The 27,154-nt window shown below is 39.6% G+C and overlaps 1 protein-coding gene across 5 annotated transcripts in view; it reads left to right on the top strand.

Annotated features, from left to right (window-relative positions):
- EPHA5 (EPH receptor A5) overlaps positions 1–27,154 on the top strand; it is a 647,731-nt gene that overhangs the window by 555,047 nt on the left and 65,530 nt on the right. For all 5 annotated transcript variants that reach the window (XM_069235711.1, XM_069235720.1, XM_069235739.1 and 2 more), the window contains 4 exons: positions 9,538–9,605; positions 14,964–15,089; positions 16,615–16,800; positions 26,157–26,218. In XM_069235711.1, coding sequence (XP_069091812.1) covers positions 9,538–9,605; positions 14,964–15,089; positions 16,615–16,800; positions 26,157–26,218 — 442 coding nt within the window. The remainder of the gene's footprint in view (positions 1–9,537; positions 9,606–14,963; positions 15,090–16,614; positions 16,801–26,156; positions 26,219–27,154) is intronic.

Below are 27,154 nucleotides of genomic sequence, written 5' to 3'. Positions count from 1 at the left end.
ACCAACCACCAGACATTGCTACGCAAATAAGTGGAAAAGATTTGTTCATTACTGCCATAATAATCAATTTCAACCATTACACGCATCTGCTAAAAACATCGTAAGCTACCTACTACACTTACAAAAGTCCAAGTCAGCTTTTTCATCCATTAAAATACATCTGACTGCAATTTCGGCTTATCTGCAAATTACGCACTCAACTTCATTATTCAGAATCCCAGTCATAAAAGCATTTATGGAGGGTCTGAAAAGGATTATCCCACCAAGAACACCACCAGTTCCTTCGTGGAACCTCAACATCGTATTAACACGACTCATGGGTCCACCATTTGAACCCATGCACTCATGTGAAATACAGTACTTAACACGGAAAGTAGCCTTTCTAATAGCTATCACATCTCTCAGAAGAGTAAGTGAAATACAGGCATTAACCATATAAGAACCCTTTATACAAATACACAAACATAAAGTTGTTATACGCACAAATCCAAAATTCTTGCCTAAAGTCATTTCGTTGTTCCACTTAAATCAAACAGTGGAACTCCCAGTGTTCTTTCCAGAACCAGATTCTGTAGCTGAAAGAGCATTACATACATTAGACATCAAAACGGCACTAATGTACTACATTGATAGAACCAAACAAATTCGCAAAACAAAACAATTGTTTGTTGCTTTCCAAAAACCTCATACAGGGAATCCAATATCCAAACAAGGAATTGCCAGATGGATAGTTAAATGTATTCAAACCTGTTATATAAAAGCAAAAAGAGAACTGCCTATTACACCAAAGGCACACTCCACTAGAAAGAAAGGTGCCACCATGGCTTTTCTAGGAAACATACCAATGACTGAAATCTGTAAGGCAGCCACATGGTCTACGCCTCATACATTTACCAAGCATTACTGCGTGGATGTGTTAACAACACAACAAGCCACAGTAGGACAAGCAGTATTACAGGGAGTGCAGAATTATTAGGCAAGTTGTATTTTTGAGGATTAATTTTATTATTGAACAACAACCATGTTCTCAATGAACCCAAAAAACTCATTAATATCAAAGCTGAATATTTTTGGAAGTAGTTTTTAGTTTGTTTTTAGTTTTAGCTATGTTAGGGGGATATCTGTGTGTGCAGGTGACTATTACTGTGCATAATTATTAGGCAACTTAACAAAAAACAAATATATACCCATTTCAATTATTAATTATTACCAGTGAAACCAATATAACATCTCAACATTCACAAATATACATGTCTGACATTCAAAAACAAAACAAAAACAAATCAGGGACCAATATAGCCACCTTTCTTTGCAAGGACACTCAAAAGCCTGCCATCCATGGATTCTGTCAGTGTTTTGATCTGTTCACCATTAACATTGCGTGCAGCAGCAACCACAGCCTCCCAGACACTGTTCAGAGAGGTGTACTGTTTTCCCTCCTTGTAAATCTCACATTTGATGATGGACCACAGGTTCTCAATGGGGTTCAGATCAGGTGAACAAGGAGGCCATGTCATTAGATTTCCTTCTTTTATACCCTTTCTTGCCAGCCACGCTGTGGAGTACTTGGACGCGTGTGATGGAGCATTGTCCTGCATGAAAATCATGTTTTTCTTGAAGGATGCAGACTTCTTCCTGTACCACTGCTTGATGAAGGTGTCTACCAGGAACTGGCAGTAGGACTGGGAGTTGAGCTTGACTCCATCCTCAACCCGAAAAGGCCCCACAAGCTCATCTTTGATGATACCAGCCCAAACCAGTACTCCACCTCCACCTTGCTGGCGTCTGAGTCGGACTGGAGCTCTCTGCCCTTTACCAATCAAGCCACGGGCCCATCCATCTGGCCCATCAAGACTCACTCTCATTTCATCAGTCCATAAAACCTTAGAAAATCAGTCTTGAGATATTTCTTGGCCCAGTCTTGATGTTTCAGCTTGTGTGTCTTGTTCAGTGGTGGTCGTCTTTCAGCCTTTCTTACCTTGGCCATGTCTCTGAGTATTGCACACCTTGTGCTTTTGGGCACTCCAGTGATGTTGCAGCTCTGAAATATGGCCAAACTGGTGGCAAGTGGCATCGTGGCAGCTGCACGCTTGACTTTTCTCAGTTCATGGGCAGTTATTTTGCGCCTTGGTTTTTCCACACGCTTCTTGCGACCCTGTTGACTATTTTGAATGAAACGCTTGATTGTTCGATGATCACGCTTCAGAAGCTTTGCAATTTTAAGAGTGCTGCATCCCTCTGCAAGATATCTCACTATTTTTGACTTTTCTGAGCCTGTCAAGTCCTTCTTTTGACCCATTTTGCCAAAGGAAAGGAAGTTGCCTAATAATTATGCACACCTGATATAGGGTGGTGATGTCATTAGACCACACCCCTTCTCATTACAGAGATGCACATCACCTAATATGCTTAATTGGTAGTAGGCTTTCGAGCCTATACAGCTTGGAGTAAGACAACATGCATAAAGAGGATGATGTGGTCAACATACTCATTTGCCTAATAATTCTGCACTCCCTGTAAGAACATTATTTCAAACAACTTCAACCCCTACAGGCTAATCCACCGCTTTTGGGGAGATAGCTGCTTACTAGTCTATGCACAGCATTTGTATCTGCAGCTACACATGCCATTGAACGGAAAATGTCACTTACCCAGTGTACATCTGTTCGTGGCATGAGACGCTGCAGATTCACATGCGCCCTCCCACCTCCCCGGGAGCCTGTAGCCGTTAGAAGTTGACAAAAAATTAAACTTGTACATTTGTAAATATATCACTTTTAGTCACATTATGTACATACATACTTACTCCATTGCATGGGCACTATTACTATATACACAACTCCTACCTCACCCTCTGCGGGGAAAACAATCTAAGATGGATTCGACGCCCATGCGCAATGGAGCCGAAAGGGGAGGAGTCCCTCGATCTCGTGACTCGAAAAGACTTCTTCGAAGAAAAACAACTTGTAACACTCCGAGCCCAACACTAGATGGCGGGATGTGCACAGCATGTGAATCTGCAGCGTCTCATGCCACCAAAAGATGTAAACTGGGTAAGTGACATTTCCATATGTATGTATATATGTGTATATATATATATATATATATATATATATATATATATATATACACACACACACATATATGTATATTTATCTATATGTGTATATATAGATATATATCTATATCTATCTATATATATATACATATATATATGTATGTGTGTGTTTATATATATATATATATATATATATCTCTATCTATATATATATATATATGTGTGTGTGTATATATATATATATATATATATATATATATATATATATATATATATATATATATATATAGTACATTGAACCACTTTCCTAACAGAAATTATAGACCTATTTTAGAAAAAATCTATTTATCATTGTATGCATTCTTTCTCATTTCTTAGATCCATAGAAATCTACATAAGGTAAAAAATAGTCAGGACCTATGTCTACTTACCTTTTTGTGTGTCTGATTGTTTATAAGACAATACTCGTCATTTATGTAAAAAAGAATGTTCTCGGGTTATTCTGCTTCTCCGCGCAAAAAAAGTTTCCTTTGCTGAACCCGCGTAAAGACCTCTGCGGGACTTCCTCCAACAACTTCTCTATATTTATATCCCTGAGGCATAAGAGACCGCCTAGTATATTGTGTAATTGACTGAAATATTTTCCACTATAAAAAGGACATTGTGCAGCACACACTGTCATTTTATGTAGCATCTTTGAAGCATTTTTGTTTGCTCCCTACTTTTTGCAGCACACATACCAAGGGGTTACAAAACTTCGTGCCAGTGGGACACTAGAAATACAGTCTGGACATTCTTTTATAGCTTTATTGTTCACAGGGGTCTCTCTCTCCACACCTGAGCTTTTTGTATGTTGGGTATTGGGGTGAATAATGTCACTAGTTTGAGTGTAAGAAGAAATCATTCAAACGGAAACCCAGATCACTGAAACTTAAAATAAAAAGGGACTTTGCATATGGACTGGGGAAAAAAAATAGGCGAGCCAGTCAATTTAATAGAGAAGCGTGGCAAATAAAATGCACACCTGTCACTCTGACCTTGTTTACGAAATCCACACATTTTTTACATCTGTCCCTCACGCCGCTGAAAATAATCGCTTATCTGGCATTCTGTCCCCGTGTCTTATTGGTGGCACCCTGCCCTTCCAGCACTGCAACTACCTGGCACTCTTGCCTACCTTCACCTCAGGAACATACTGTCCATATTTCACGGCTCCCTCTGAAATGAGGGCTTTATACGACTGTATTTTGTTCAATAAAATCACCCACGTATGTGGTATACGTACTTTATGGGCAGTGACAAAAGGCGTGGTCAGTAATTACCGGCAGTGGGCAAACTTCTGGCTTTAATGACAGCTTCCCTTCTGTTAGATGGATTCGTTTTTGGCATATTATTTCCTCCCCTTGCTAGTAAGTGTTTCTTGCTTACCTAGCAGTTCTGGGAAAACGTTCGTTTTGTTTTGCATGGCAACTTCATTTTCCCCAGCAACGACGTATGACAGCGTGCCGAAGGACTCTTCCGCAGCGATAAGGACATTGAAATACACCTCAAAGGGTCGCTGAGAGTTGCCATTGGGACAAAACCTACAAAGGTACACACCCAAACAGATGAACTGCAGTATAATTTTCTGCCCATATTTTAAACATTGTAAAACTGAAGGGCAAGGAGTTTAAGTTATGAAAGCAATAACATATGTGACTCTTTAAAAAGGAAAATAGAAAAGGATTGTATTTTGCTTTTAGCAAACACTGTACAGTTAGTTGCTATCCACGGTGCATCCCATACACATCTCAGCTCCTTTCAGAAAGCTTTTTCTTATTTAGGTAAAAATGTATGTATCCAAAATGGTAAAATCACATAATTCATGCCTAGATTGGCACATATAGATTGCGTCAGATCTGGTTGGCTAAATTATTGCAGCTAGAGGGGCTACAGTCGATAGTGTTTAATGAACAGCCGTCCGCCATGCTTTGTCAGTCACGTGCACAGAGTTTTGCTCGACGTCCTCTCTTAGCGGCGCGCTTTTGGCGCGCTTTGGTGGGTTTGGGAACTTAATTTAATATGCTAATGGGACATGCTGCTCGATGTAATGTGGCGCTCCCCAGATGCCCACAGTAAAAAATAACTCCTTTGCATTGCTCTTTTGAAACCCACCCCAGGTAATAAAACGTGAACTGCATTGCACAGAGGTACACTTTGATCACTGTTTATAAGGCTTTTTTAACATTTTATTTGCATATAGCGGAAGATCTGCGACTTTTTTCAATTCTTCACAAGCGAATCAAAGAGCAAAGATAACATTAAGGAGCAGGGCTGGCGTTGATGGAATATTGAGACAGAGAAGTATGTTTGTTTTGAATAGGTAAATTATGTTTTTTGGCGCTTTGGGAGGCAGATGCTTTTTGCTGTTATCACAGCTTTGCTCGCTTGAAAACTATAAAATATAATTATATTTGTTACAGAAACATCTTGAAATTAAGCCACAAATCACATAGACCACCTGCCACTCTCATGGCCACAACAGCAATAAAGTTAGCAAAGTGCTGTCAACTCAACAACATTCCCTGCACGCTACACCAGTTCAGATAAAGTTAGCCTAAAAGTACCAAACCATCAAGTGCACAATAACAAGTTATACCTGATTGGATATTTCTTTGGTTTTAAGTGCACCAGCCCCCTAACATCCTACTGGAATGGTATTGTGGCACCCTGAGATAGGAAATTGCATCTTCAATCCAGAGTTGGCACATTGCCCCTTAAAATGTTTACCATCATCTGGGCTCCCAGCAACAACACATTGTGCCCTACATGTAATATCCTGCCCGAAACAATTGGTCACGCCCTGTTTCCACGCACTGGTTATGCCAGCATATGCCAGACTTGGGTTTAAGCAATCTGCAGGCTATTTGGTTAAAATCGTCCAGTTGCTTTGAGAAGTCTAAGATTAGATTCCAATGTGATTTACGCTTGTGCAGTTGCAAAGTTTTTGGGCAAAATGGGGGTTATCAGAGCTAGGGCCCTGGCTGCTACTGCATGATCTTCATATACCTTGGCTGGCCAAAACAGTTAATTGACAAATGCCACAATTTGTCGCTTTGTGGAAGTGAAGAATCTATACTGTATCTAAGTGACCCTCAATTGAATACATTGCACAAGGAAATTGTTATTTACTGTACAACAGTGGCCAATATACGTTGACAGCCTTTTAATAAAGTGGTGTAGTATCCAGAACAATGGTGTAATTCTAGCCCTACGTCCACTGTTTTCCCATTATGAGCCTATTTTGTTGCGAGTTTTCTGTAAAGGTATAGTAGCCCTTGGAATAACTGGATACGTAGTCATCATCTTTTCTGTCTACTGTTCTGACAATATGTTTATTGGCTACTACATAGTCTAGCTTCAAATATGGGCCTATGTTATAGGGTTTTTATCTTGTTCTCTTTATGGTAGATGCATCCATGCCCGTTCCTAGTCAATTATTCTAAATTGTATTAGTGTTTCTGGGCATGTTGGTGATGTAGAAAACAGTCTGAGTAGGTCGGCTGTGGGCACCTGACCATTTAGCTCAATTAAAAATGTCAAAGTTCTTGGTGAACCCACACATACGCATAGCACACAACAGATGATCAATCTCAATTACTTCTACAGTGACTAGTATGAACCCTTACTAAACTATACGCTTCACAAATCACTACTAATCCTAAGAACCACACACAGCTGAGAATGACAACTCCAGAACAGTACACCCAGATTCAAATAGCGTAACCATGGCATACCAGTGGTAGAAATCACTATACAAATGCTGATACCATGACAGTGTGGCAGTCTTTCTGTAGTCTCAATATTCAGGTGAATTCTATTGAGAGCCAGGTTGCCTTTTTTATAAGTTTTACACTGGACAGTAGAATGATACGAAGGACTGATCTTGAATTCCACAATTGATGGATATTTCGATGAACCACTGTATGCACTGGTTTGCGCATTGTGCATTTCCAGATTACATTTTTCAACAGTTTATAACTTTGTTTCTTGCAGTTTTCTTATGTCCTACCCATCATCTGTTGATGGTATACAGATATCCCAAAGATGGTGGGAACGTGAAGTATCCTGTAACAGTGGTGTATTTTAAATTGCTTAAAAGTTGTATGGATGGGAATTTAGATGAGTGAGAGAAAACTATGTAATAGAAAAATGAAGACAATTTAATTGTAAACCGAGTTTCACTCCTCATAAATCATCCAGAGTTAGACAGAGACAGCTTTCTTGATGCGATTTTGGCCCTGTTATCGTAACTGTTTTCTCCCCTGTTTCAATGAAATCCATTCCTGAGTTAGGTTTCTGTTTCCTCGAACAAATGATAAATATTAATTGTACTCAGAAAAACTTCAGTACATCAGTGAGAAATTGTATTCCAGGTCATATTGTCAGAATGGCTGATTCTCAGCAAAACATAACATCATGGTTTTTGGACTCTTTATACCAGAAAGTCTACAATTGATACAATCTTCCACACTAAGCGCGACAATTGTGGAGTCAAGTGATAAGTTGAACAGATGCTCCCACTAAACTTTGTCTCGTCCTCAGTGTTGCATGTCAAGGTCCAGTGTTGTAAGCAGACCTATCATTAAACAAGGTCTACCACAAATAGCAAATAAACCATGCTGGTTTTCCAATGACTGCCACCCAAATGCTGCTTCAAAGCACACATCCATGGTGCTGTAAATGAGTAAATACTTCAGAAGTTAGAAAAATCGTTTCTCAATTATTAGCTTAGACAACAATTGCCTAACGTTTCTACGAAGTACATTTTGAGTTGATTGCCATGATAAGCACCTGCTGGTAGCAGCATCGTTATGCTACTTGAAAGTCACACTACCAGAATCTCAGTAGGCTTGCACAGCCTCTCATCTTTGTAAGTTCAATAAAATGTGCCTTTGGAAAAGGTGACCATATGGCGAGTGATGTGCATTGTGTAAAGAATGAAGTTTAAAGCATTATTTTAATATGTCGTTCATAAGGTTTTTCCTTTTGATACCCTTGACTGCAAAGGGAAAACTAATTCAATGGTTACTTAGCAGCTCATAAATAACACATATTTATTGATGTTTATATTTATTAACTTGTACTTTTTTTTTTTTTTTTTTTACATTTGTTTCACTATGGAGTGAATTAATGCAAATCTATTATACATATGAGTACACATAGCTCTCACATACTTTATTGTTTTATATTAGAATCATATAGCGTTTTCTCAAAATACATTTGGGATGGTCCAGTAAGTAACTACTATTTTTATTAAGCAAAAATCTAAGGGTTGTTTTTAAAAAATAACTGTGCTGACATACAATATCTAAACATGGCAATAAGCAGTGTACATAGATGAAAAAAGAATGGAGGTGGTTTCTTAGAAGTTTGTAAGAGTTCCCAGAAGTGTATAAATCAAGCAAATCAAATGAAGGATTTAAATCAAAGTCAAAAGTTAAGTCGAAGCAGTAAAAAAAGATAAGAGATGGTCACAGGCCAAAACGACAACTGACTGCTGATGGTCAAGTAGGGTGTGTTACAAGTTTGGTAGAATTCGGTTAGGGGGCATAGCAGAGAGTTAGAACGTTTATAGGGTTTGAATTCTTTCTTCTTAACCCTATGATCTGAGCAACATGTATTATTCCTGTTTCTACTGCCCTGATCCATTATTTTTATGAAAAAGGAGGTGAGATGATTCCATATTACTGCATGCACAACAAAAAGGACTTTTCAACAGATAAAGATCAACATAAGATAATGTTTCTGCAGCTGATTCTTCCAAGATTTACTGTGATGTCTCTGGATTCCCAAATGAAATTAGTTTTTATCAGAGTGGTCCACCAAATATTACATGGTAGAATAGTGTAGAGTCAAATCCATTGTAGAGGAAAGAAATCTCTATATCTGAGATTGGTAACAATCCCCATCTGTAGGCCTCCCAGAATGTTCATTTTCTGATGACATCATTGTGAGGATTGAGACCTATTGCAACATGCACTAGATGGCCCCTTTAACATTGTCCTTCAAACCCAAATAAATCACATTTGTAAATTATTTAACAACATACTTTTGAACAATTAGATTCATGGGTTACTGCAACCTTTGATGATGCAAGTGGTTAGTGAACAACAGCCACAGTGCATGAAATGTGTATATGTCCCAGTAGAGCTGCACTCCAGAAGAACTAATGATTATTTGTTGTGAGTGCTTTTGAGACTACATCTGATATGCTTAGTTTTGGCTCCATGTATATAACACACATGAATTTTCCATTATGGCCAGGGTGGATGTTGGCCACTTGCTCTACTTATTGACAATCTGATGCCCCTCAAAGTGTTCTGTGAAGCCAGTGATTTTCTCCTTAGTTTTATGAGGCATATCTTCTCCCCACAGCTTTTTGGATGAATCACAAAATTAGATCTGCTTAATGACTAATGCCTCAAATTTTGTTCCAGGCGCTGTGGGTACAGCAAAGCGAAGCAAGACCCAGAGGAAGAAAAGATGCACTTCCACAACGGCCACAGTAAGAGCCATACATAATGGTTTGAAAAGTTAATTTCCAGTTCAGAAAAACATTGACTGCAGCTCCTGAGCAATAACTATAACCTTAAAGGCATTCTGTGTGCAAAATGGCCTGGTTGATTTGTTGTTGGCATTCACTCAATGTTTTTTCTTTGTTATCCTGTCAGCCATTTTGTGCATTTTTTTGTTTTAATCTGCCACGGTGTGGGGTATAAAATCGTTTTTATTATGCTTAAGATGACTTGAGAAAAGCAAGCACTTCTAGAGCAACATGAGGTGATGACTTATAGCAAAACACAAACACTTAGAAACACTCAAAAATATTTTCATAGTTCCAAGTACTCACTCTTTCAAAACATCTAACTTTTTTTTTAGACAAACTTCAGATGTACTGGTTAGCACAGTGGTCTTTTAGATAAAGGTTGCATAAAATAAATTGGTAAAAAGACTTTCTCAACCGCTGAAGGAAATGGACTTTCTAAGCCTACTTCACGTCCAAAACCATCTAAAAAAGGATTCCCAAGTGAGGAATCCATCAGGTGATTCCTTCAGTGTTACTCGCTGAGGTGACTTTTTTGGATTCTACCCAGTTCCTATAGAAGCACAGATATATGCACTTGACAAATATGGCTTGTCAGTTCTTTCTGTATATTACAGGCTGCCATTCTTAAGTTCTCATGTATTTCAAAGTAACAATACATTTCTGCATTGAATTATACTGTCCCCAGCTGTCACATGTTTCCCCAAGACTCAGTACTCGCATAATAAAGTTTCCACACTCATTGATTTCTAACTTTCCCATTTTTGGTACTCCTCCACATCTGGCTAAACTAAAAGAAACCAAGGAAGAACAAATTAAACTGTTTCAAGTTAAATTTACCCAAAAAGCCCAGTGCTTGTAACTTCCTCTAGTAATCACTCATGTAATGTGTAAGTTATTAGAGTGTAACTTTCAGGTAGTAAAATAGATGCAAATCAAAGGATGAATCTTAGACGCCTACGTTTTCTATAGATTTAAGCCCGGACACCCAGTATAAAAAGCTTCCAGGCATTTGTGAGTGTCTTTTTATATACCTTACCTGGCATACGTCTAGTTCCCCAATATCATGTGTGGAGCATCCACCTTGCACAAAATGTACATAAATGTACATGCTTAAGGTTATGGGAATAGTGAAATTAAAAGAAAATTAAAACACATTTTATGTTTTTTAGTAGGGGGTAATTTTTTTTCATGTATGAACTTTTTTTGCTACCCTTCTGTTGCAAAAAAGAGAAATAATTGTCTCCTTTCTATCACATTCTGTACTACTTGTGCTTAGTTTATTACAAATGTTTGTGAATTCTTGTCAAATGTACACTGCACTTATCTGACCTCATCCCTGTTACTGTTATTGTGGTACCTACTTACACACATCTTGGTGTCACTGACAAATACAAGTGTTCTGCATACTGTCAGGGAATTCTTTAATATAGATGACTTCTCCACATGTGTATTCTAGCCTTGTCATCCTTTGTCCATCTTTTGTTGGATAAACATCCATGAGTTATGACCTTTTACATTTGTAGGTCAGACTTTGGCATATAAAGTTTTTGAAAGTCGGGCCCTCTACTCACAAATTGATAAATCAGGCAGGAGTGTTGTAGTGACTCTTGTGATCGGGATGTTTAGAGCCTCAAAAAAGTTGCGTTTTTAGGTCGCAACTTAACAGGCATTGCAGCTGTCTAGTTTGCTAAAGACATTTTGGGGACATTCTCAAAGTTGACCTAAGAATGCATTCTGCTCGCTGCTTGCCACTGGCTTTGTGGTTTGTAACTCACATTTTCTTGCTTTTCATTTGCTGGCTTCCCTCGCCCATACCTTATTTTCAGTATCCTTCTCAGTGCTCCCTTTCTGCACACAAGTCTGTAAATCTTGTTCTGTTCTTGTCACATTTTATGAGCATTCAGAAACTGAGGTCAAATGTCAGCTGCTGTCTTCCAAGGGTGCTTCTTTACTTCTCTTTCTCTGACTTTCAGCACTCCGTCCATTATCCTTTTGTGTTGCTAAAATTGCCCTAAGTGGGTCCCTTGCTCACTGTGCCACTGGATTCAAGCTGGCCTGGCTGATGAGAGGTGATACCTGGAAACTGGGCCCAGGACTCTTGTTTCCAGTCCAGGGAGGACCTGGCCTGGCAGTTCAGGCTGGACTGTTCCCATGGGGAACCGGGTCAAGACTGATTTGCGTATGGCTAGGTCCAAACTGGGGTGGCATGGTGAGCAAAATAACAATGGATTAAATACAGATCTGTGACTGGGGGTGAGTGTTTGAAAAGGTTCAGCACTCCGTCCATTATCCTTTTATGTTGCATCAATCTTGCTGGCTACTGGGGGTAGAAAGGAGATTTTTCCAGAACATGGTAACATTTTAATGGACTGTGTATTTCAGAATACCTAGGAATTAGGTACACAAATGAAGCACATTTTTTTAGTATTTCTGTAATGTGCTGGAAACAAACACTTTAATATGATCAAAACAAATCATTACACTACGTGATGCAACTTCCACTCTTTTATGTCTTTGAACTGTATAGTTTTATTAGTTAAAACTGTATGTCTTTTGAAATGTAATGGTCATTTAAATAGAAAATGTGTTGTCTTTAATGGCAGTATGCTACCACATTATGAATACTCCACTCTACGCCACTCCACTCTTCTCTGCACCACTCCACACCATTGCCCTCTACTCTGCACCATTCCACTTCATACCACTCCATGCCATTGCACTCAGCACCATTCCACTCTGTGCCCCTGCACTCTATGCCACTTCATGCTACGCCTCTCTACTCTAACCCGTACCACTCTACTCTATGCCAGTGCACTCTTTGCCACTCTAATCTACACCTCTGCACTCTTTGCCAATGCACTCTACATGGTACTTTACTACATTCTGCAACACTGAAGTCTATATCACTGCACTCTGTGACAATACATGCTATCTAATGCACTTTACACTGTAACACAACTCTACGCCCCTGCACTCTATGCCAATTCACTGTATGTCACTGTAATTTACTCTGTACCACTATACTCTACGCCACTACCCTCTACACCACTTTACTCTACGCCACTCTACGGAACTACACTCTATCCTGCACCCCTCCTCTCTATGCCACATCGCTCTACTCTAAAAAAAATCTACTCTATTCACTGCACTCTATGCCACTCTACTCATAACCACTGCACTCTGTGCCAGTGCCCTCTACACCACTGCACTCTACTCTGCATCATTATACTCTGCACCACTGCTCTCTGTGCCATTCTATACCATTCTACTCCACTGCACTCTGACACTTTTCTCTGCAACATTGCACTCTCCCCCACTGAACTCTATGTCACTCTAATCTGCACTAATCCACTCTATGCCTCCGCACTCTATGGCACCACACTCTATGCCACTAGACTCTACTCTGCACTCCACTCCACTTCACTTTATGCCACTTGACCCTACTTTGTGCAACTGTGATCTGCATCACTCAACTCTACACCACTCCACTTTGCGCCATTCTACACCACTCTACGCCACCACACTCTACACCATTCTGTTCTTCTCTACTCTGCACAACTGTATTCTGCATCACTGATCCCTGTGCCACTTCACTCTGCATCACTCCACTGTGTACCCCTGCACTCTGCACCACTCCACTGTGCACCACTGCACTCTACACTACTACACTCTACTATGCACCACTCTAATCTACACCACTGCATTCTACAATGTTGTATTGTACACTTCTGAATTCAATGCCATTGCACTCTACTCCACTATATTTTTCAACATTCTATGCCAATGCACTGTACACCAGTCCACTACACTCTATGCCACTCCAGGGTATGAAACCCTACGCAACATCACACTATGCCAATCCAATACAAGACAGTCTCTGCCACCTCCCTCTACAATCACTCTACCCCACACTTCCCCGCTCCACTCTATAACACTCCACGCTACTCTCATCTACACCACTAACTTTTAGCCATGCTAACAGCAGCCATGCTGGTGTACAACATGGCTAAAACACATTGGCAAAGCCAATAGCTCTTGCATAGGCGAGGCCTATTGGCTTTGCCAACGCTTGTCTAGGACATCCTCCAGATGTAGTGTCAATGTGTCACAGATACACAGTGAGGAAGGACTGTGAACGAAAAGGCACATGGATGCATGCATGGCAGCCTATTAAGAAGCTTTTACAGCTCTCAACTGTGCAGCCAAAAGCACATTCATCATGTGTTTTCAGTGTAGGCGTTCTTATTCATGTAACACAGCGTGACCTGTTCTAGCCATACCCCATTAGAAGGACAGGCTCTGCAAAACTTAAAATTGCTTAGATATTTAGATTAGATCTGCCAAAAGGTCAGTAAAATGTTCATGTTCGGACCGTGTGTGCTCTTTATTTTTCCGAGACTGAGCTATCGATTTTTATAAGCGAAATATATATTTAAAAACTGCCCATGTAAAATCTATGAAAATATATGAAATGTTTGAGCAAGTTACTGATTCAAAGGTGTATGAGCATCCTCTCTATTCACATTTTCCAAATAGTCTTAGTACAATGCGACAAAGTTCATTATTTTAATGTGCAGCACTAGAAAAATAAAATGCATTCTATTGTAAATATGGCTTCCTGCTAGGTACATCCAGCTGTCTATTTCTTCTTACCTCTGTGCCACCCTGGACACGCTTATATTTGTCTGTCCAACCATCTATCCGTACATCCATCCTTCCATGCATCCGCCCACCTACCTATACTTCATTTACTTATCTACCTAGCCATTAATTAGTTGGTGCACCCACCCCCAAACCACCCAAATCATCCATCCATTTTTCTGCCCACACATCCTAAACCTACCCTATTCATCCATCCATCCCTCTATCCATTCTCTATCCATCCACCCACCCATCCAACCATCCACCCATCAATACTCTAACCCATCCATCTGTCAATCTATCATCCCATAACTCACCCCACCCCTTATATTTATCCAAGCATCTACACATCCATTGAATAAATGCAGCCCATCCATTCATCTATGCACCCACCTGCTTAATTGTCCATATATGAATACCTCCATCCATCCATCCGTCATCCCTTGATCAATTGCTCCATCCATTCATTAGCCCATTTATGAATCATCCGTCCACTCAACTGTTCTTTTTGCATGTCCACTTTTACATCTGTTCATCCGTCCAATGTTTCTCTAATGCTAATTCATTAAAGTCCTTAAGTAAATTATTAAGAATAGTAGACTAGTAACGTCAGCAAGTTTAATAAGTATGTCTGTTTAATTGAACATGTGACATTTACTTCATATATTTTTACAGTAAAACTGCCTGGAGTTAAGACGTATATTGACCCGCATACATATGAGGACCCTAATCAAGCTGTCCATGAATTTGCCAAGGAAATAGATGCATCATGTATATCGATTGAGCGAGTTATTGGAGCTGGTATGTTGGTATACTGCGCTTGAATATTGCAACTTTTGCAAGTATCTTTATCAGTTATACATGTTTTAATGTTAAAAGAGATAGGGCTTGATTTAGAAGAGAATAGTCTTAGGACTTCAAATAGCATTGACATTTCTCAAACAGACAGAATCTTTAGGGGCTGCGGGCACAAACCCCGCAGAAGACAAGTCGTAGGCCTACCATTTGTGTGTTTGTCTATTATTAATTTTGTGCCAGATTTAGAGTTCAGCAGACTGGTTACTCAGTCACAAACATGACGGATATCGTGTCTATAATATTACAAATGCCATTGGATATAAAGCACTTGTAATATAGCATCCTGGCTATTCGTCACGTTTGTGACTGAGTAACCTATCTCCCAAACTCTAAATCAGGGCCTTCAAGTTTGATGGAAGGGTTACTCTGTCACAAAAGTAGCAGATATTCTGTCCACCTTATTACAAGTGTGTTGTATTCTGTGACATTGTGTTTGGTGGCACCTGAAGTAAGGCAGATAGGTTATCCATCAGGTTTGTGACGGAGTAATCCATCTGCCAAACTTGAAATCAGGAACCTTTGTCTGGCCTACAGGATTGTATTCATCAGTGAACAGATGGTGCAGATCTAACAGTTTCTCTCTGATTACAAACTAAACGTTTAATGTCAGCTACACACCATTAGATATTTCTAGGAATGGAAACAGGGTCTTTATTTTTGAATATCTTCAGAACTGATCTGTGATTTCAGCATCTTCTCACGATTGAACGAGGATTTGCAGTCTTGGACAGTTTGCATAGCTTAAAGAATTCCTCAGTTGAGAATGCCTCTTGCAAACATTCGCATTGGGTTCTGTTTAGCATCTCAGCTGCCAGTCAAGATACGACTGGCCATCCCTGCCAGTAGGCTGGCAAACAGCAGGCTGTTGTAAGGGCTTGATGAATAGACAACCCTTTCACCTCTGAGAGACGTCTGAGGGAATAACACACACCATTCTTTTACAGGCACACTTGCTGCTGAAGTGAAATAATGCTCCTATGCACTGGACTAGACCCTAAAGTTTTGGAACATTTCTTAATGTTCTTTTTAGACTTGCCATTAGGGCCTGCAATTTCATTTTAAACGATGTGAATAACGGAGCTGTAGAGCAAATTGTTTATATCAGTTCTTTAAAGAGAACTCTTTCAGGGCGATGGTCCCAAACTCCCAGGAAGGTGGGATTGAGTCACAATGCGGAAACAATATGGGTTTGTATTGCATTTTTTTCAATTTATGTTTTTAGCTCCCAGTCCAACTCTATTAACTTAAAAAAGAGAACCCAAAACTGTCTTTGTAAAAGAAAACTCAACATAATCTCTTGTCAAAGTAATGCCTTTACAAGGAGACTATATTTAAAGCAAAAGTGCTTAATGGCTTGATGAATTGTGAGGATTCAGAAATGTTCCTCACTGCTAAATCCTCAAGTCATAACAACTATGAATAGTTCATGATTTTATTTATGCAAAAGCTTTACTTTACTTGCCTCTAGGTGAGTTTGGAGAAGTTTGCAGTGGGCGTTCCAAACTGCCCGGGAAACGAGAGTGCCCAGTAGCCATTAAAACTCTCAAAGTTGGCTATACGGAAAAACAACGTAGAGAGTTTCTTGGGGAAGCCAGCATCATGGGACAGTTCGATCATCCCAACATCATTCACCTGGAGGGCGTTGTCACTAAAAGTAAGTGCCAGATAGCAGTTGCCAAGTTCTTATCAACACATTCTGTAGTGATGCTTGTAAAGTTGATGTATATTACTGAATGTGGCCATATTTTAAGTAATTGCGGTCTTTATGTTTTTTCCCTGTATTGCTAGTGGCATGGTCACGAAAAACTTTGAACATCTTTTTCAGTAATCAATAACATAGATATATTTAACATTACCTCCTTTCACGATCCTCCAATCCCCTGTGCCTCCCAAGTGCGCGGTTACTCAATCCACGGTTGTAGGTACCACTGCAAGTCTCATCTGGAAGTGTCACCAATAGTTAGGTGCCACACAGGTTTAAATAGAAGACATGGATGAATAATATGGAAGTTTTATTTTCTAATATTGGCAATAATTAACACCATATTACAGCCAATCTATACTGTCTATGATGATGATGATACTGGTGAAGATGACAAATACTCATAAAGGCTGAATGGTAACCAAACCAGGGTGTCTTGGTGCCGAGCGTTTTGGTAGAATCATATTTAACAGAAAGGGCAGGTTTTCAAGGCCGTTTCTGACTGAAGACGAAAAGGCAGGTCGTTCCACAGCTTAAGTCACACGTAGGAGACAGCTCTCCCCTTATCGATTTCAAGGTAATAGCACTTCGCCAGAACGTAGTTTCCTGTAAGGGAAGTGACAGTGGACTCTTGATTAAATGAATGAAGGGCCTTGTTTGTGAAATGCCCTATGACTAATGCAGCGTTTTAAAGAGAAGTGTTGCTGCATGGGCAAGCAGTGTAGATCCTTAACATGAGACAAAATGGAGCTTTTGTGGTGGCAGACCGAGCAATTCCCTTGCCTCAAGGTTTTAGATTAGTTGTAGTTGTTATATAGATTTTTAATGAGTGCCAAGTATAAGACATTACAGTAGTCAATGCGAGACAGAATGAGAGCTCACACTACTATGCAGCAGGAGTCCAAAGGAAACAGAAATATTTGCAGTAGCATCCGGAAAAAGTAGCTACAAGACGAAATGAGTTTTGTGAATGAAAGTTACACATCCATAACTGTCCCTAGATTTTTAGTCAGTTCATTTAGTATCGGGGCAATGCCCAGTTCAGGTGGGCACCCCGAGGGAAGCTAGGTTGTGAGGCCAATCTTAAAAAAACAAAAGTTCGGTCTTTTCATTCAATTTAAGAGAGTGACTTTTCATCCAAAATGCCAATGCCATTAAACAGAATTTATTCACAAAGGCAAACGACCTGTCCGCAATGAGACAACAAACTGTGTGTTTTCTACATAAGACATCAGAGAAAATCCAAAACAGAAAATTCAATAGGCTAATGGCATAAGGAAAATGTTGAAGAGTGTGAGACTTAGGGCCTGATTTAGATCTTGGGAGAAGGGAATACTCTGTCACAAAAGTGATGGCTATGCCTCCTGCCATATTACCTTCCCATTATATCCTATGGGGATCATAATACGGCGGACAGGATATCCATCACGCTTGTGATGGAGTATTCCATACACTAAGATCTAAATCAGGCTCTTAATGAGGAGCCGTGTGGTACTGGTAGATGAGCTACTCCAGCTCCATATAAGGGAAGAAACTCCACCTGAGAAGCATCAAGAATAATATTACACTCTAAATTAAAGGAGAGTTAAATGTTAACTTCTCTTCCCAGAATCTTATAAGGGAAAGGGTGAGACGAAATTAGTCAGTTATTGATCAGAAGTGAAAGATCAACTGTAGGTTTATTTAAGAGAGGGACAACTATTACTTTCTTTCTTTCTAAAACTGGGACAAACGGCATTCCAAACAAGGCTTTACAGAAGGAAAGAAGCTATGGTGCTTTTGTGTCACATGATGTGTGGCAAATGTGCGCACCTCAAGAGTTGGTAGGGAAGCCTAACCTGATCCTACAAATCACTTTATAATTGCAAAAGAGTAGGTATAGCACTATCACAGTTGACATCTCCACCTGAAATTGTCAATGTAAGAGCAGTGAGTGGTAGATGTTCAAGATTTTTTCAAAGTAAGCAGATATGGAGTCATGTAGGTCAGATCTGGTGGTAGTAAACAGAAACAGGGCTTTTGGAGGTCTCTGTCACCTTTTTAACATCTACTATGTGTGACCCTAAAGCAACCAATTTTGACAAGCGGGACCGGGCATTTTACATTTCGATTTTCATCTTGTTGTATCCCTACTGCTCTCTCCTAGCTATTCTTTCTACTTTACATGCGCAGGCGGTATCCTCTCCAAAATGATTGGCAGTTTTTATTTTCAATTTTTCTGTACCTCTTGTGAGCAAACAGAAATTGATCCATGCTCCTGGGAGGTTTCACTGCAATTACAAATGCAAAAGTAAGTCCCATTAATTTTAGTTATGTCATCGCTGCAGACTGCAGAGAAACGAGGTATAAAAAGGGGAAGGAAAACTATATTTAATTGCTTTTAAAATGACTCGGGCATAAAAAGTAATCAGATTGGATTTAAAGAACATTATTATTCTTGTCAACAGCAGAAAGCAATACCTTTGCGTGATTTATCTGCCAGGGAAACGTTATGTTGATGGGCTTAGGAAGATGTTTTTACTTTTTGTTGGAGATGCTTGAAAGGGAGAATCTAATATCTCTTCGATGAATTCAGTATTTGTTATTTTTATTCATACTGAGTGCATTTTTTCTTTATGTAAATCTCTTATGTATGCCAAAAGGATTTGTTTTTTAATTCTCCAGTGCTTTAGTGTCAGAAAGGTTTCGAAATGTAGGTTTCAATACAGGTCAGACAGAGTACAGAAAATATTTTCACTTTACACAGTTACACATCAAGATGAATATGAGCGATTGAACATGTGAGCCTCTTAACGAGCGAATGAGTTAGTGAATGAGTGAAGAACTGAGTTTTTGTGTGATGCACTAAAACATGAATTGAATAGAGCCAACTCCATTAAAAACATTCAAAGAAAACCTGGTACTTTTCAAGTTTACTTACAACTTCCTGCTGAAGATTTTTGTCCTTAGGAAACTTGCAAAGAAATGACACTCTTTCCAGTGATCATAATTTCCTCATCTCTTCTGAATGCTTAATTCATCAGGCGTGAAATCACACAGAGAACGGCACTCCAATGCCTACCTAAAATAATTTCTCAAGAGATTTCAAACTGTGAGTTCCTCTAAAGAAACGAAGCCTGAGCATGAACATATATTGATATTTTGTTCCCGCTTGGGAGACGCACACTTATGTCGACATTCTGGCCAAGCCTGTGTTGGGAATTGTAGGTGCAGTGCATAGTTTGTCTGAGAAGCCTTCCATAAACTCTGCTGAATGCCAGGGTTGATGAAAAACAAGGGGCAGACTTATTAATATTTGACCAGCAGTGGCCACTGCAAATCTCAGGGGGAGGGGCGGGCAGGGGACAGGGGTTGGAGGGGAATGGAATGGCAATAAAATAATTTTAAAAAACTTACCTTTGCTGCTTCCACTGCCTCGCTTCTCTTCTGTCAATGGTGTTGATGTGCCAGAAGTCCCTAGGACACCAGCACAGGCTCCCCACGCAACCCTGACCCTGGTCCAATGCTATATCTAGCATGAGAGGAGCATCAGAATTGGTGGCTTGGTCTGCCACTCAGATAGTGAATAGTACTCTGTGCTGTTTCTCCAACCTGGCTGTACCACACAGCCGGGTTGGAGAAACCTAAGTGCGCATGTCAGTTTGGACAACCTAAGACAGCCGGACAAACTGACATGTGCACTTAGTGCCCTCTCTCTCTACTCCTCCTCCCCCCTCCCATGGCCCAGCCCTGCCCCTCCCTGCACATGCTGGCTGAGCCAGCAGCTGAAAAATAAAACAATAGTAAAATATTGTTGTATTTTTCAGCTGCTGGCTCAGCCAGTGGAGCGACACTCCTTCACCATTGCATTTGACCCAGCACAATTTAAAAAGACAACTTAATGCACTGCGTTGAATGGAGAGGGCAGGAATGCACAATCTCTACTAAGATATGGCACATTCCTTCTCTCTCTCTAACTTTGCAATAGGAACTAGTGGCTGCCAAGAGCCAACGCAAGCATCCCTGCACCATGGTTAAAGGGTGCCTGTGTTGCAAGTAAGGTTATTTTTGTGCGGGAAGGGGCACCACCACTGTGAAGAAATAGCACTTTAATGCATTTCCAGGTTTGTTTTTATAGGTAAATTTGGGCCCAAATATGCTGTGTCTTCATTCTAGCTATGGGTCTTTCTTCCACCAGCATACAGTTCCTGTATTTTATCTCAACCCTGTAGATTTCTGTTCTGCCCCTGTTTTCTCCCTTTGACACTGTTTTCCTATGTTTCTCTTCTTTATTCTTAGTCACTTTTCTGCCTTTTACTTGCTGTGCGTCAAAGTCTGATTAAGAAAAATAAGTCCTGCTCCCCAAAAATCCGTCGCCATGCCCACTACTTATAATTACTGACACAGATTAGAAACAGCCTAGCTGTTAAAATTCATGTGTTCTCATTTTGGGTGGATCCTGGTCAATAATAAACCTGGTGCATCTCATTGGCTGTGGCTTGATGGGATTAGTATAGGCTGTTGCAACAGAGACAGGCTCTTGGCTCCACCAAGGGTTTGGAAAAGTTCTTGCTGTACTTGAGAGGAAGTGCTTTAGCACTCTCACTAGGGTATTTGGGCTGCTGCACTCCTCATATCCATTCCTTCTCAAGCCATTTCTCTCTACACACCATGGTTCAGGACTTGGTGAAGGATAGCTTTCCAGCTCTTTTCAGGAGACAGCCATTCTTCTGCCACATAAAGGGGCATCTATATCACCTTTGTGCCACACAAAGACAACTCAAAACCTAAGTCAGATTTATCAAGCCATGAAAGGCAACCTTGCATGGTCCTGAGTGGCTTGATAAATCTGGAGTAACGCAAGGCAGTGCAAATCGTTGCCTTGCATTGCTCTACCCCGGGGCAATGTTCCATGGGTGGAACATAGGTGTTTCCATGCATCCACCAATGGATTTTACAGTATTTCCAGATTTACCAAAACTGGAAACCTCGGAATGAGTCAGAATGATATGCCTTCCCAGGGAAGGTGCAACAAGGAGAACTATCTCTTCTGCAACACACTTAAAAAGGGGAAAATGTCCAGAGGATTTTGTCTGTGCAGAAAGGTGCCCCTTCCTGCACCAAAAACAATCCTACCTGCAACCAGTCATTTACTTGTCATGCACCACAGCAAGATGCCTTGCTGTGCAGCGTGAAGTAATGAAAAATCTGCATCAGAGTATGAACGCACACTGGGAGACACCACAGGCCCTACTTCGAGAAGTTAGTTGTGCAAAAAAATGGGTAGGCCATTTCACATTTACTTTTGATCCAAAGCTCCTATTTTTTTATACTCCTGCATATTGTCTAGTGGTACTGTTCAAACGTTTTTTTTAAAATTGAAATGCAGTTAGTTTTATTTTGAGTTTATATTTTTAGAGGGTCTCAGTGATTCTTTGACTCTCAAACCTTATGTCGTTTATAGGTCTGTAGGCGTTTTGTAGAATCCATTCTACTGACCACTAATGTGGTTTTGAAGGATGTCCCATCAACATTTTCCTGATCAAATTTTCTAATTTGAAATAAAGTCACTGATGTGGCATTATTTTGTTGTGTCTTATATTTTTATTTTTTCTCTTTGGGTATATTCTCATGAATACATATTGGGAACAGAAGTAAGACTAAGAAATTAATTTCCAATTACTTAGTAGTGTCCTTTTTCACTCCTTCTCTGACTCTGCACATACCAGTACATCCTTACCATTTTAGAGGGTGCTCTAATCCCAAAATAAGTTTTGTGTTTTTATGTTCATGGCCTGTTTATAAGAGTAACCTAAGGAAAGTGTTCACTTAAGATGGTTATTTTGAGATAGAATTGGGGAGAAGGCTGCTGTTATCAGGGTAAAGATACACCCTAATAAAACCTGGACTGAGCAAGAATTATGGGCTTTATGGCTCGTCCTGGTCTGATAAGCTTAACATCCGGTAGCCTTAGAAGGGACATGGGTGAAATAGAACATAGCGGCATACCTGGCTTCCCAGAAAAGTGAAGATGAACTGCATGCACATTTTTGAACAAGACTCCAACCATGTGATCACTCATGAGCACTTATGTTACAGTGAGAAGACACATGATTAAGCTGCGTCTTTCTAACTACTCATCTTTCTATAACATCTTTGGAAATGCACATTGATATCATCGTCCATAACCAGGTGTTCCATAGAGCAATCTACTGGTATTCTTCCTGCACAGTTGCACCCTGCTCTAAAGTCATTATCCATTAAGAACCACAACGCATAAACCTTGTTTCCAAGCTGGTTAGCAAAATGCTGGGTTAAACAATTCAAGTTTGGGTCCCTTTTGGAGAAATTGTGTCCACTACCCCCCACTTCTTGTCTCTTTACCTTATTCAGGTACATTGTTTTTAAACTGTGCCCTCTCTATTGCTCTTTCCTATCTTTCTTTTCCTCCTTTGTTTTCTCCTTTTCTGCCTCTCACTTTATTACTCTGGGTCAAAATGTAATAATGAAAAATAATCCACACTCCTCAAACTACATCTACAACTATTCCCATTCATGCCAACAGGAGCATATACTTTTTAAGCATTTCAACCTGTACTCCTAAAATCATGTGGTTAGTGAGTTAGTAATAATGATAGCCAGATAGAGGATAGATGCAGACAGCCATCTAAAGGGCCATACCTGATGGTATGTTGATCAACACCAATGCAAGGTTCTGCTGAGTCCAGGCACTGTCAAAAAGAAGCTGCAAGGAGCTCTATTTAGACAACGAGAAGAGGGGTGGGGGTATCCCTGTCAAATACCCCTTTTTAGTTTAAAACTACCAGACTTGCCCCATCTACTAGTGAAGCTACTGATGACTCTTGATAGATCAAGAACCCCAATTGATAAGGTGCTGACCAAATGTGTGTAGCTCAAACTAATGAAAAGTTACAAAGAAAGGTAAAGTTCCACAAGTGATGCTGTACAGTGGTAGGCCCTTTGCAAAGGTTTGGTATGCACATATAATTTGTTGATTGTTGTATTCAGATGTTAAACTATACCTTTGCACAGACAATGATAATCGGTGTACAGATGACAAATTAGAAAAATATAACTGCAAGGAAATGTACTGCTCAATCTCTTATAATTTTTGCCTTTGCTTGACGTACAAATGAGGCAATCTTGTCAGATAAATTGGTCTTACTATACCCATAACTCCAATACCCATGGCTATAATATGCATATGGTGTAGACATTCTTTATATTACACAGGGTCATATGACAGAAACTCTATGCTGGTGCAAACCAAAACTGCAAATCATTTTGAGCAATGTTGCTGGTTTGTAAATGGTATTTGCACCATGCCAAATCTGTAGTAAGGGTTCTGTGTTTAAGCCAAATTGGAATGTCTCCTTTATAACCATATAAGTAGCCTGGTTGTTTCCATTTTTAAAAGGTGCGTTCATTGATATGGATGTAGTAAAACCTATTAGCAATAAATGTGTTAAATATGGGTTCACTGTGTTATCTACACCATGTATTACTATTGTACACATTCCAAACATCTTTCAAAGATATGTGATGCAGGAAAATCTGTTTGCTTAACTCCATAGTACAATTGCAGCAAACCTGGTAAAAGTGAATTCACACTGTTTATGGACTAGTACAACGTTTCTGTGATAGTGTGTGCTGTACTCAATGTTTGTACTACACATCAGAATTTATTATAGCCCAGAATGACAGGGATGGTTTTCAAACTTTATTTGCTTTGACCTATATACTCAGTCCCATTATGAAGTCTAGTGTAATTCTTAATGGACTGATAACATGACTTACTGGTGATAGGGCACTTTGTCCATGAAAATTCTTGAGCACATTTCTGGTTCAATAAGCACCCTTTGATTCATTTCTAGTTTTGACTGAGTCAGACATCAAATGTGATACATTTCTATAATGTGAAGCAAATTTGGCCCTACAAGGAAGACAGTTTGTGTTTACGTTAAAAACCATAAAGGTTTATTAAAATATTTGCAAAACTACAACTCAAATCATGAGCATTAACTGTAATTCAATATCCAATACATGAATGCATTGCTCAATATATTCGACCATGTTCAAACTCAAATGAGCAAATACAAACTGTCATAAAGTTGTCTTGAATATAACTGAGCAATTAAATTCTCCCATAAAGACAGAACCCTACACTGCTAAGCTAGGGGACAATCGGGGATACATTAGGAATGCGTCAGGATAAAAACAATTCTGTCAGAAAACCCCTGAAAGGCAATAGCAGCCATGTGCTCAGAGGAAATGGAAAAGGTGAATTTTGCAGGCAAAGAAGTTCCTGCAAGCCAGTGAGAAGGGGTATTTAAATCTGTGTCTAAATTGCATTAGCTTAAATCACTCATTTTCTAGCATTTCGATACACCTACATGATTCCCATGAAGAGAATCAACAAGGTTAACGTGCAAACAGACAGCAAATTCATTAGTTCATCAAGCTGAGAAACAATGAACTCACGCCAAAAGCCTTTCAGACTAATAGTGATATGCAACATAACGAGATACATTTGGTCTAAGTTGTTCTCCATAGGTGCTCCTTAATGCATGCTACAAAGATTGCAAAACAGTAAAAATTCTCATAAGTACAGAAAATAGCGTATACTTTGTTTGAAATTGCTGGTTCAGAGATGTAGATCACAAGGAAGAAATGGCATAAAACATTAGCCATCTTAAAATGATGCCTAAATAGATTATGGTTTACGCAAGCTTGAATAATACAAAGTAATACATTTCAATGTGTATGTTAATATTGATATTAAAGTAAAACAGTTCATTATGAAAAAGGTGTCATCACAGGCCCCTTTTAAAATCAGGAGAAACAACTTACATTTGCTGGTCTAGGGTCTTTCTACTGGAGATGATGCCTGTTAAAAATACGTTGAGTTTCTGGATAAAATTTTGGGAAGGATTGAGGAATGACCAGGGCAGTGGTGAGTGATACTAATTCCCCAGGTAATTCCTCATTGCTCATTGGATCCTTAGGGTCCCAAATTTAATACTCATTAACTCAGTTCTAGCCCCCGAATTACTGATGCCCCCAGTGTTGGCAAATCCTGTGCAGAGTTGCTATGTACAGCTAGGATGGATTGGTTTTGAGGCCAATTGTGTACTTACCTGTGTCCTTCTTATATGTGCACCTAGTGAATCACATACAGGGAGGCGTGTGGTGCATTTAAGTGTAATTTAACCAACAAATCAGATGAGCACGAAGAAGCAGAATGAAACAGTATCCTTTCTTTCCTTTTGTGAAATAACAACTTAATCAAAGCTTCGTTCTTTTTTTAGGTAAACCAGTAATGATTGTGACAGAATACATGGAGAATGGGTCTCTGGATACGTTTTTGAAGGTATTGTGCTTTTGCAATTCCTAACCTCTGCTGCGAATAATGTATGCCAAAGCACACCAACTTCATTGTTTCAAATATGTGTGCTCTCAGCTTAGCATTTTATTTTTAGGCTTGTCATTAGTTGTGACCTGTTGACTTTACTAAAAGTGTATGTGTTATATGCTTAATTGAGCCTTCAATCAGCTCTGTTCCTCTGTTGCCCTGTTATTGTGTCATTCACATTGTTTCCGCCCACTGCACCATATACATAGGTCATTTGGTCAGCCCACTTCAGCCATTGGATAATTTCACTGTGACTGATAGCACTCTGCCCTTTCACAATGATCACATCCACTCACAAAATCGTTCCTTTATATGCCAGGGGCTACATTGGCAATGTGTGACTAAACATTTTTTTGCTCTTACCCATTTTGTTAGACTGAAGAGTATCTAGCAGCCCTCCCAACAGTAAAGATTAGCAAAAAGCATGGCAAAACAATGGACTGGGATCCAGCCCGGAGTAGTTACCAGTGGCTGAGATTTATTCAAGCATTCCATTCAACACTTTTTGAACACTTTAATGTAAAGCCAACAGACTGGCATCCAAAGTCAGACATTTGGCTTTGCCAATGCTAGTTTAATTAGGATTCCATGTGAAACTCTAATTGAAAGCGTGTTTTTAAATTGTATTACTGTGTATTTTTTGTGGGGCCACTGGAATTATGCTGTGCTGTGGCTTTTTCTGCATAATTGAGGATTTGCCACACTTGACACATCATCTGCATAATTTACAGATAATACAAAATCTAAAAACAAAAAAATGGTTCTAGCTCAAACTGATTAAAAGTTACTGAAATGATGTCAAACATGTTGCTGCACAGTTGCAGACCCTTTGCCACATAGTGAGACGTTACCTGTCTTTAAGTGATTGTCACACTTATGTATTAAATTGATACT

Source organism: Pleurodeles waltl, chromosome 1_2 (genome assembly GCF_031143425.1).
Source record: "Pleurodeles waltl isolate 20211129_DDA chromosome 1_2, aPleWal1.hap1.20221129, whole genome shotgun sequence".
In the NCBI taxonomy this organism is placed as follows: Eukaryota; Metazoa; Chordata; class Amphibia; order Caudata; family Salamandridae; genus Pleurodeles; species Pleurodeles waltl.
The sequence above is the reverse complement of the archived record's forward strand: the minus strand, read 5'-3'. Positions and strand labels throughout refer to the sequence as shown.